At 34.1% G+C, this 11,801-nt stretch overlaps 1 protein-coding gene across 3 annotated transcripts in view; it reads left to right on the top strand.

Annotated features, from left to right (window-relative positions):
* crebrf (creb3 regulatory factor) overlaps nt 1–10,090 on the top strand; it is a 44,309-nt gene extending 34,219 nt beyond the window's left edge. For all 3 annotated transcript variants that reach the window (XM_067375731.1, XM_067375733.1, XM_067375732.1), the window contains exons 4-7: nt 2,964–3,055; nt 3,437–3,538; nt 3,681–3,799; nt 7,988–10,090. In XM_067375731.1, coding sequence (XP_067231832.1) covers nt 2,964–3,055; nt 3,437–3,538; nt 3,681–3,799; nt 7,988–8,184 — 510 coding nt within the window. In that variant the 3' untranslated portion in view covers nt 8,185–10,090. The remainder of the gene's footprint in view (nt 1–2,963; nt 3,056–3,436; nt 3,539–3,680; nt 3,800–7,987) is intronic.
* The last annotated feature ends 1,711 nt before the right edge of the window (nt 10,091–11,801 follow it).

Raw genomic sequence — 11,801 nt, forward strand, 5'->3', positions numbered from 1 at the left:
ACCACTCTACAGATAACAATAATAACGATATAGACACTAATTCAAAATATAAGAAGCTTCCAGAATCCACGTTACTTTCATCTTTTTTTATTATTATTTTTAGCTTTTTTTTTTTTTTTTTAATAATTGACAAATGTATTTAAAATTGATCTATAATGCAGTATTTTTGATTGCATTTATTTTAATTATTTATTTATTTATTTATTTTTAATGCCAGTGCCAAGTTACTGTGGTTTTATTGTTACTGTTATGGCTTAAACTATTGTTAGCAGTGTAACATTTTGTGATGGACAGCTGGATAATATCCATCATGATTATAATTGCATTATTGACATTTTGCAGGTATTTATATAATTGTATGAATGACACCGACACATTTCATTGTCAAACATTGTTGTTCGTTTGCATTTAACGAAAAAAGTAATATTTGAAACATTGCATATTGGCAAATATACTTGATATATGTAACAGTTGGATCATTAAGTGTCAAATCAACCAAACTTTTTTATTATTATTTTGTTCATATTTTGTCAAACACAGAGATTGCTACACTACCGGTCAAAAGTTTGGAAACATTACTATTTTTAATATTTTTTTTAAATTAATCAGTCTCTTATGCTCATTATCGCTGCATTTATTTAATAAAAAATACAGAAAAAAACAATAATATCATGAAATATTATCACAATTTACAATTATGGTTTTCTATTTTAATATACTTTAAAGTATAATTTATTCCTGTGATCAAAGCTGAATTTTCAGCATCATTACTCCAGTCTTCTTGTCACATGATCCTTCAGAAATCATTCTAATATACTGATTTATTATCAGTGTTGGAAACAGTTGTGCTGCTTAATATTATTTTATAATCTGTGATACTTTTTCAGGATTCTTTGATGAATAAAAAGTTAAAAAATATCAGCATTTATTTAAAATGGAAATCTTTTATAACAATATACACTACCTTTCAAAAGTTTGGGGTCAGTAATTTTTTTCTTTTTTTTTATAAAGAAATTCAAAATACTTTTATTCAGCACGGATGTGTTAAAGTGATAGTAAAGATTTATATTGTTAGAAAAGATTTATATTTTGAATAAATTCTGATCTTTTTAACCTTTTATTCATCAATGAATCCTGAAAAAAAAAAAAAATATCAAAGGTTCCAAAAAAATATTAAGCAACACAACTGTTTTCAACATTGATAATAACTGAGTATCAAATCAGCATATTAGAATGATTTCTGAAGGATCATGTGACACTGAAGACTGGAGTAATGATGCTGAAAATTCATCTTTGATCACATGAATAAATTATATTTTAAAGTATATTTAAATAGAAAACCATAATTTTAAATTGTAATAATATTATTGTTTTTTCTGTATTTATTATAAAATAAATGCAGCCTAATGAGCATAAGAGACTAAAAACATTAAAAATAGTAATGTTTCCAAACTTTTGACCGGTAGTGTGTGTCTATTAGTAAATTCTGTTGATTCTGTCAATCTTTGTTGCATTATATGGCAACAGTGACCGTTCAAAAATGGGAGAAAGCAGTTTTCAAGCTTTTTTCCCCTAAGTTTGCATGCCTGTAACTCAAGAAGTATTAAAGATATCTTAATATAGTGTTTTAAGGCTCTACATGTTTCAGTCCCAGAGATATGGGTATCTCAGTGTGGCTCCATGAGTAAAAAATTAAATTGTACACATTTTCATTGTTCAAAAACCAAATTAATTTTGCGAACAGCTGTTACTTACTGTATTTAAAGAGAAATGTCTGAAGAACAAATAATGTTTCAACTAGAAATGTGTCTTCTTTCCTTCTATCAAAACAACTGCATTGAACATACCATTTTAAACAATATTTCGGTCACAAAAATACACTAAAATGGCCAAGTTTAGGCACGCAAACGTATTTCCAGAGATTTGTAGAAGTACATTTCTGAAATGCAAAAGTGTAATAAAAGCACCAGCTAAATAGCCATGAGTATTCTTATTCTTAATAAAAGTATATTTTTGTACTTTCAAATCAAGAAATTTACATTTTATGTAAATAAATACACATAAAATGTGTGTACATGTGTATTTTGGAATGCAATCATGTGAGAGACTTTCTCATTATGCCAGAGTCATTATGCCAAATCAATTTGGTGACAGACTTTGGCTCTGGCATTTCAGAATGACCATATGAGATGCTGTGCAAAGATGTTTTTTGATGTTTTTTTTTTTTTTTTTTTGTGCATCGAGGAATTTATTTGGTAAATGTGTTTCCATTTTAGTTTTATGCGCATGTTTTCTTATCTGACAAAAAAAATATATCCGCCTCAGTTGAGTGCATACGTTTTTTTTTTTTTTTTTTATGCGCATTCTCATGTTTCCATCCATCATATCTGAAAATGCTCATAAAATAGGTGGGTGGAAACATAGCTAATCATATTATACCCTTTCTCCAATCCACTGGAGCACATTCACCTTGCCAGCACTCGTTCAGCAAGCTGGTCAGCTTCTGTATCACTGTGGCTTCTGGAGATTAGCTGGGATCTGATCCAATTCTGGTGCCTTGTTGTTTTTAAGCGAGCGAATGGCCTTCTTAACATTGGTGGCCATAATTGAGAGTCTGCTATACCGTTTTAAAAACTGTGATTTACATTACAAGCTGACTTAATTCCATATAAATAACACATTTTTGCTCCTTTTGAGCCTCTGAATAAAATTGATGTTTTTTTTTCCCCATTGAATGTAAGCTCCATATTCTCACTGTATCATACTACTGTACTATATAGGCAATAAAAGCTTGATGTATCAAATATGATACAAAACATAAAACAAACTTTGTCTTTTTATATTTTATTTAAAGGTCCAATAAACTGTTCCATTTAAAAAATAAAACCCTGATTAATATTTAATTTGTCAGGCTTTACAGGGTTAACATTGCTGATATTAGCGAAACAAAATTTTTTTGATAGGACATGGAACAGATGGCGAAAGAACAAGACCGAGAGACTGATAAGCAAGCTATCTTGAGTGAAACGGAAGGCCATCGGAAGCAGATGTTCAGGTTAGAAAAACAATATTCTCTGATTATTTTCTGATTATGTGCTGAATGTTAGAGTATACGTTATTGTCCTTTTCAGGAAATTTGTTTTGGACTCAAAGCTGCAGTAATACACAATCACACACACACAATAAACAAATGAAGAGAGGAGAGAAGAAGAGAGAGAAAAACCATCTAATATTTAAAATATCAATAGATACTCTATAAAACTCTATAACGTTTCCCTAATGGCAAAAGTTTATACATTGGGAATAAAACACAGTTAGGATCACTCACTATTGTCTGTACATTCTTAAGGACCAGTGATTCATAAATTAATTGAAGTGATATGTACTCTTTTACACCAATAACTTTCATTGCAATATCACTTCTCCCATGTCTCAGCAACCAGACAGCTTGGAGGAAGGCAAATCTAGCCTGTAAGCTGGCCATTGATAATCTGGAGAAGGATGAACTGCTTCAAGGAGGTGACACAGTGAGACAAAGGTAAGTCATGTTGCTGTTAGGGGCAGTTATTTTCAGCCAATCAGAATCGAGTCATTGTGTTTGAGTATTTTACAACTCAACACCGTTAGCCAGTACTCTTTTAGCCGTATTTACTGAATTCTCCATGTTGTTTTGGGTTCAGGAAGGCCACTAAAGAGAGTTTAGTGCAGACGTCCAGTGACATCACTGAGAGTCTGATGAGCATCAGCCGTATGATGTCACAGCAGGTGCAGCAGAGCGAGGAGACCATCGGAACTCTGGGTAAAAAAAAAAAAAAAAATCCTACGAGCTCTAAGTCATTGTGTCTAATATCATCACCATCATGATATAATAATAGCAATCTATTAAAGGAGTAGTACACCCACACATGAGTAGAAATCGTGCAGAATTGTCAGATGTGGGTGATTTATTGCTGTTGCTAATTAACAAGGTTTCACACCTAAAGAAATGAAAACACGTTTGAGAAATATCAGTAGTAAAACGTTTTTAATTCTGTGTTGAAATCACATGTCCTTAATTTAGGTCTTAAAATTAGGTGAATACAACATCAGATGGGCAACAAAACATGATATTATAGACCGTGCCATTATTTATTTAACAAAAACTAGGCTGAAATGGAAAAGCCATGTGTGACAAACTAAGGACACCCATACTGCTTACATAGGAATTAATAGGGTAAGAATCAGTCAGGCACTGCTAATCAAATGCCTTTGATTAACTGATCATCAGCAAGTGTGATCACCTCTATAAAAGCAGAAGTTCTGGGAGTTTGCTTGTGTGTGTAGCCTTCAGGTGTGTGTTATCACAGTGCCAAGGAGGAAAGACATCAGCAATGATCTTTCAGAAGCAATTGTTGCTGCCATTAATCTGAGAATGGTTATACGGCCATTTTAAAACAATTTGAAGACCATCATTCGACAGTGAGGAAGATTATTCACAAGTGGAAAACATTTAAAACAGTTGCCAATCTTCCGATGAGTGGACGTCCCAGGGAATTCACCCCGAGATCAGACCGTGTAATGCTCAGAAAATCATCCAAGAACAATACCTCAGACTCTACAGGCCTCAATTAACATGTTAAATGCTAAAGTACATGGCAGTACAATTAAAAAAGCTGGGAGAAGTATGGCATGTTTGGAAGGGTTTCCAGGAGAAAGCTTCTTCTCTCTAAAAAGAACATGGCTGCACGGCTTAGGTTTGCAAAGTTGCATTGCAAAAACTTCTGGAACAATGTCCTTTGGACAGACTAGACCAAAGTGGAGATGTTTTGGTTATAATGCCAAGTGCCAAGTTAGGTGAAGACTAAACACAGCATTTCAGAACAAACACCTCATACCAGCTGTCCATCACAGTGGTGGAGGAGTGATGATTTTGCGCTTGTTTTGCACCTTGCAGTCATTGAGTCTACCATGGACTCCTTTGCATATCAACGTATTCTAGTGCCAAATGAGAGGCCATCTGTCCGACAGCTAAAGCTTGGCTGAAATTGGGCAATGCAACAGGACAATGATCACTAGCAAATCTACACCAGAATGGCTGAAAAAGAAAAGAATCAAGGTGTTGCAGTGGCCCAGTCAACCTGACTGAAATGTTGCAGCGGGACCTTAAAGGGTTTATTCACCCAAAAATGAAATTTCTGTCTTTAATTATTCACCCTTGTGTCGTCCCAAACCCGTAAGACCTTCTTTCATCTTTGGAACACAAGTTAAGATATTTTTGATGAAATTCAAGTTTTTTTTTAATCCCTTATGGAAAGCAACATAATTACTGTCATTCAAGGTCCAAAGAAGTAGTAAAGACATTGTTAAAATAATCAACGTGACTACAGTGGTTCAACCTTAATGTTATGAACCGAACGCTGGCTCAGTGTTGGCTTACATTGTTCGACGCATGCGTGTGATGCAGGAGTCAGCCAATAATGAGCCGGCGTTTTGACTTAAACACGGAAGCGCTGAACTGAGTTCACTTCAACTGCGTACGAGTCTGACAGGGTAGAGAAGAAATTGTTAAATAAAGTAATTATTTTTGTTTTGTTTTTGAGCAGGGATGCACCGATACCATTTTTTAAGGACCGAGTACAAGTACCGATACTTTTTTTTTCTAGTACTCCCCGATACTGATACCTATACATTTGTTAATTTCTCTCCCTCTTTTTTTTTTTTTTGGTGATGTTGCAGTTTTCCAAAGCACAACACAGTGAGACTAATGAATGTAGGACAGCATCTTTATTATTACTCAAATGAAAAAAGTTATCATTTTTATGTGCTTGTCACAAACTTAAAGAACAAAAATTTCACAGTGTCTAATATCCTTCAAAGAGCATAATTACCAATATATATAATTGTTGTTATATAAAAAGAAATTTACAAACAAATCACAAACAATACAACAAATACTATAGAGATACAACTTAAATAAACTTGTTTTTCAGATACAGTAGGTTTATTTACCATGTATACACTTATTTTACATATTTTGTTATTTTATTAACATTAATGACAAATATAGGCTACGGTCCTTTTAGGACCAAATCCACGGATATTGACACATATCCTGTTTTCACTCAAATGTTTACGTCCATTTAAGCCATAACCGACTGTACTTACGTGAGATACTTCACACGATGGACATTTTGACAACTATGTGTGCATTTGACCATTCAGGCGCGAGGAGATCGCGCGCTGTGTAAGAACTGGGATCGACCACAAAAAAGAGAGAGAGAGAGAGCTTCTGGTCTATGTCATTCAGCGCGATTCCGCCTATCCCACTTTCACTAATCGATAACGAATTGTAATTGAAAGCATGCAGTTCACAATGTGAGTGTTGTCATCATTAATTTTGAAGTATTTCCACACCTCTGAGGCTGACATTATTTCTGCTGCTGCCACCGGTTTCTCTGTGCACGGAAAATTCTGTCGGTTACGTCACGTGAGGTATCGGTCTTTGGTATCGGGGGTATTTTTACGAGTACAAGTACATGAGCTTGATATCAGGCCTGATATCAATACTAGTATCGGTATCGGTGCATCCTTATTTTTGAGCACAAAGTATTCTCGTCAGGTCATAACATTACGGTTGAGCCACTGTAGTCACATGGACTATTTGAAAAATGTCTTTAATACCTTTCTGGAACTTGAATGATGGCAATTATGTTGCTTTGTATGGGGAATAAAAAAAAAACTAAACTAATTAAATATCTTAATTTGTGTTCTGAAGATGAAAGAAGGTCTTGTGGGTGTGGAACGACATGAGGGTGAGGAATTTAATGACAAATTTCATTTTTGGGTGAACTAACCTTTTAAGAGAGCTGTGCATAAACAAATGCATGCAAACCTCAATGAACTGAAGCAACATTGTAAAGAATAGTGGGCCAAAATTCCTCCAGAACGATGTGAGAGACTGAAAATGCCATACACAGATAATGATTACTTCAACTTATTTCTGCTAAAAGTGGCTTTACAAGCAGTTGAATCATAGGGTGTCCTTAGTTTGTCACCAATGACTTTCAATTTTGGCTTTATTTTTGGTAAATAAAAAATGACACAGTGTAATATGTCATTTGTTGTTGTTCATCTGAGGTGGTTTTTACCTAATTTTAAGACCTGCTAATGACCAGGGGCCTCATGTATACAACTTTCTGTAGATTTTATCCTGAAAGTCTGTGTATGCACAAAAGCTAGAACCTGTGCAAAATTCCTTTTTTAAAGCCCAGTCATCTGAAGATTGTGCGTACATGCATCTCCACCCCATCTCCTCCCTGAAATAACCATTTATGGAGCTTACAACGCCTATTTGTACTATGTATGACGTCATCTGCATATAATTTCCATGCATATTCCATCCACGTGACACTGTTTAACGGTACAAGACATTAGGAAAATATGGATTATAAATGTCATTTGTGCCTTACCTTGTTTTAGAATAAATAAATCAGAATTCTATAAAATACATTTCAGAGAAAGTTTTCAGAGAAGAATTATTCTCCATCTTTTCCACTGGTCAAATAGGCAACATTGCATAAATTTGATTTGTTTAAAGCAATTAAAAATATAGAACAAATATTAAACATTTGAAGTGGATCAAAAAAGTTAAGCAAAGTTGTCCTAAGAAGGTGGTTTTGGAAATGTTTTGATCCACTTCAAATGTTTAATATTTGTTCTATATTTTTAATTGCTTTAAACAAATCAAATTTATGCAATGTTGCCTATAAGGTAAACATATATTTTAGGATGTTTATATAGGCTATTTTTAATGGAAACAAGCCTTTTTGCAGTGTAAATAATGATCTGGTAATGGTATCACGTGTTTCACCAAGTCCAAACTGAATAAGTATGAGTGGAAAAGTAACATTTCCAAACTGCACCGGTCATGTCACTGTGTCCTTTTAACCTCGTGGAGGCAAATTACTTTTCCACCATCCTTAAGTTTAAGTTTTTGCTCTCTTTCCAGCTACATCCTCAAGAACTGTACAAGAGACAAATGAAGAGTTTAAGGCCATGACGGGAACCATTCACTTGGGGCGAAAACTTATCCTGAAATATAATCGCCGTGAACTGACCGACAAACTTCTGATCTTTTTAGCTCTTGCTCTGTTTTTGGCTACCGTGCTCTACATCCTGAAAAAGAGACTCTTCCCCTTCATTTAGCGGAAAAGTGAACTGTGTGCTTTCCAGAAATCATTCTGTGAATGTTACAACCCAAATTGGCCCAACAATTCTTAAACCAGTGGTTTTCTCAAAATGAGAACTCTGTCATCCACCCTTAAGAGTGAGTGAATGATGACAGAAGCTTCAACGCTCTCTAGGGACACGATTACTGAAGTGTTCACTAAACAGAATGAGCTTTTCAGAAGCAAATAAATGCACTTATGCATTTTACTACATTAGTCTTACTGATTGCATTTTCATATTCAGAAGCATATTTAGTAATCATTGTAGTTTGTACAGTAATGAAATGTTTTGATTTCGGGTTAGTCCTGTAATATTTCATAACCCTTGTGCATGAAGTTCAGAACAACCTCAAAGATGTGTGCGCCCTATGAACTAATGTATTGAATAATAGATATTCTGTATCTGTAACTCATTAGAATATAATGAAAATGTACATTATGGTATCTGACATCTTTCATGTTATTTACAGCATCAGCAATGCCTCTCTAAGTGATTGCTATTCCAGTGAACCCTGTTGAAAACACGTGATTTATGTGCCTATATGAATAGTTATTCTCCATTAAAGATCTCGGAGCACGATTTTAGTCTGTTCACAACATCCAACATGTTTGGGGGTGTGAGAGTCTTGCAGGTTCTTTAGTGGAATGAACCACTAGAGGGTGTTGTATCTCTCTTTTTTTTTCCTTTTTTTTTTTACTGCAATGTGTGTCTGGATTTGTCTTACCAAGTAGTTGACTTTATTTAGAACTGATTAGTTTTGTCCCTTATTCAGGTCAAATGTTTGGAATATGTGCATACATTTGATCAAAAATACAGTAATATTGGGAAATATTATTTTCATTTCAGCAGTGTTGGGGGAAGTTATTTTTAAATGTAATGTGTTACAATATTGAGTTTCTCCCTAAAAAAGTAATTTCATTACTTTGTTACTTGTTATGGAAAGTAATGTTACATTACTTTTGCGTTACATTTTGCTGCTTTTGGCAAATATAAAGGCCCTTTCATACCAAAAGTGAAATGATTAAGCCTCAGGTTGATAAAGGGTTGCAGATTCATGCCTGTACAGTAGAGGGCGCTGCTCAAACAAATCTTTCAGCTGTGCTGCCATTTGAATTACAGAAGAATAGGATTTTTTGTATCTATTGCGAAAAATGATCTAGAATTCGATCATTGAGATTTATTTATTAAAATACCTAGCCATCTTACAGAATTTTTAATCTCAATACCTTCTACCTGATCTTTGTCAAGACTGTGAATGGACATAAGACATAATTTCACTCTTATTTCGATTGACTGAGAGACCAGACGCATTAGAAAATAAATTTAAAGCATCCAAAATAACAGGAACCTATTTCTCGTCTTTTAAGAACAAACAGGTTTTATCTGCCAGCTGAGTAATTAGAAAAGTGTGTTCCACTACTAGAATACCCTAAACTAAACAACTGAGACCAACAAAAACAAAAAATGGGACACCCTTATCTGATGCTCCTGCTAATCACAAACAGAGGAGAAACACCGTTCACCAACGACACATTGCTATTAATATTTTTGCTTTAACTGCTTTAACAAAGGAAAAGCCAAAACCAAATCTATGCAAAGATTCAAACACAAACTCGTGGTCAACCGTATCAAAGGCCTTATAAAATTCTAAAAATAAAATGATTGCTTTATCATTTATCAGTTCCTTATAATCTAAAGTATCTAACACTAACCGAATATTATTTATTACTTTCATAAAGCCAGACTGGGAAACATACTATTTCTTCTAAGCACGGTTTCAGTCTATTTGCATAGAGGGAGGTTAACAATTTATAATCCGAATTAAAGGGTTAGCTCACCCAAAAATGAAAATTCTGTCATTAATTACTCACCCTCATGTCGTTCCACACCCGTAAGACCTTCGTTAATCTTCTGAACACAAATGAAGATATTTTTGTTGAAATCCGTTGGCTCAGTGAGGCCTGCATAGCCAGCAATGACATTTTCTCTCTCAAGATCCATAAAGGTACTAAAAACATATTTAAATCGTTTCATGTGAGTACAGTGGTTCAATATTAATATTATAAAGTGACGAGAATATTTTTGGAGCGGCAAAAAAACAAAATAACGACTTATATAGTGATGGACAATTTCAAAACACTGCTTCAGGAAGCTTCGGAGCGTTATGAATCAGTGTGTCAAATCTGCTGTTCGGAGCGCCGAAATGTCAGGTGATTTCTGCCATTGGCAGTTTGACACGCGATCTGAATCATGATTCGATACGCTGATTCATTTATGCTCCGATGCTTCATGAAGCAGTGTTTTGAAATCGGCCATCACTAAATAAGTCGTTATTTTGGGGGTTTTTTTTGGCGCACCAAAAATATTCCTCATCGCTTTATAATATTAATATTGAACCTCTGTACTCACATGAACTAATTTAAATATGTTTTTGGTACCTACTGAGAGAGGAAATGTCATTGCTCCCTATGGAGGCCTCACGGAGCCATCGGATTTCAACTAAAATATCTTAATTTGTGTTCCGAAGATTAACGAAGGTCTTACGGGTGTGGAATGACATGAGGGTGAGTAATAAATTACATTATTTTCATTTTTGGGTGAACTAACCCTTTAAGTGATTGGGCACAGGAGAAGAAAGTTCAACACAATAAAAAAAGCAATAATAATAAAAAAAGAAAAGAAAAACAAATGTGATGTTTATCTAAAGTAGTTTTTGCTTATTTGTATGGTTGAATTAGATCATCGAAGGTCAGCAGCAAAGACATTGGTTTATAAAGTGAGATTAAATACATGAAGTATATTTGTGTAATTTAACATATTTAGTTGCAGGTTTGCATAATATTCTGAGATTGCATTTTGCGATTTCTGTTAATTTTGAGGAATACTGAACGTCTGTTTGTGCAAGTGAGATGAGTAAATGCATGTTCACATTTAGTTTAGAACTACAATAAGCATCATGTTGCGTAACTTGCGTTACTTATTTGAAAAAGTAACTGAGATATTTTGTTGTAAATTTAAAAGTAATGCATTACTAGTTACTTGGAAAAAAGTAATCTGATGATTACGTAACTTACGTTACTTGTAATGCGTTACCCCAACACTGAATGTCAGCATATTAGAATGGTTTCTAAAGGATCATGTGACACTGAAGACTGGAGTAATGATGCAGAAAATTCAACTTTGACAACACAGGATTAAATTACATTTTAAAATATATATTCAAGTGAAACAATTATTTGAAATACTATATAATATCACTACTGATGTTTACTGTGTTTTTGATGCAGCCTTGGTCAGCATAAGAGACTTCCTTCAAAAGCATTAAAAATCTTAATTATTCCAAACTTTTGACTGGTGGTAGTATATGTATATTACCATATTTACTCATCTTTGAAAAGGGTCCATCCATTTCATGTTCATTTAAATCACCACAGCTGCAAAAATGAGGTTTAGATTACAGTCGCTTTCATTCCTTTAGGCTCTGATTTTGCTATATTAAAGACAGCAGGTCAAAACATTGCATAGAAACCGATCTTGAAATCATTTCTCAAATGTGTGTACGTGTGATTCAGAGAACAAACTTACGCACAAAA

Source organism: Chanodichthys erythropterus, chromosome 22 (assembly GCF_024489055.1).
Source record: "Chanodichthys erythropterus isolate Z2021 chromosome 22, ASM2448905v1, whole genome shotgun sequence".
NCBI classification, from domain to species: Eukaryota; Metazoa; Chordata; class Actinopteri; order Cypriniformes; family Xenocyprididae; genus Chanodichthys; species Chanodichthys erythropterus.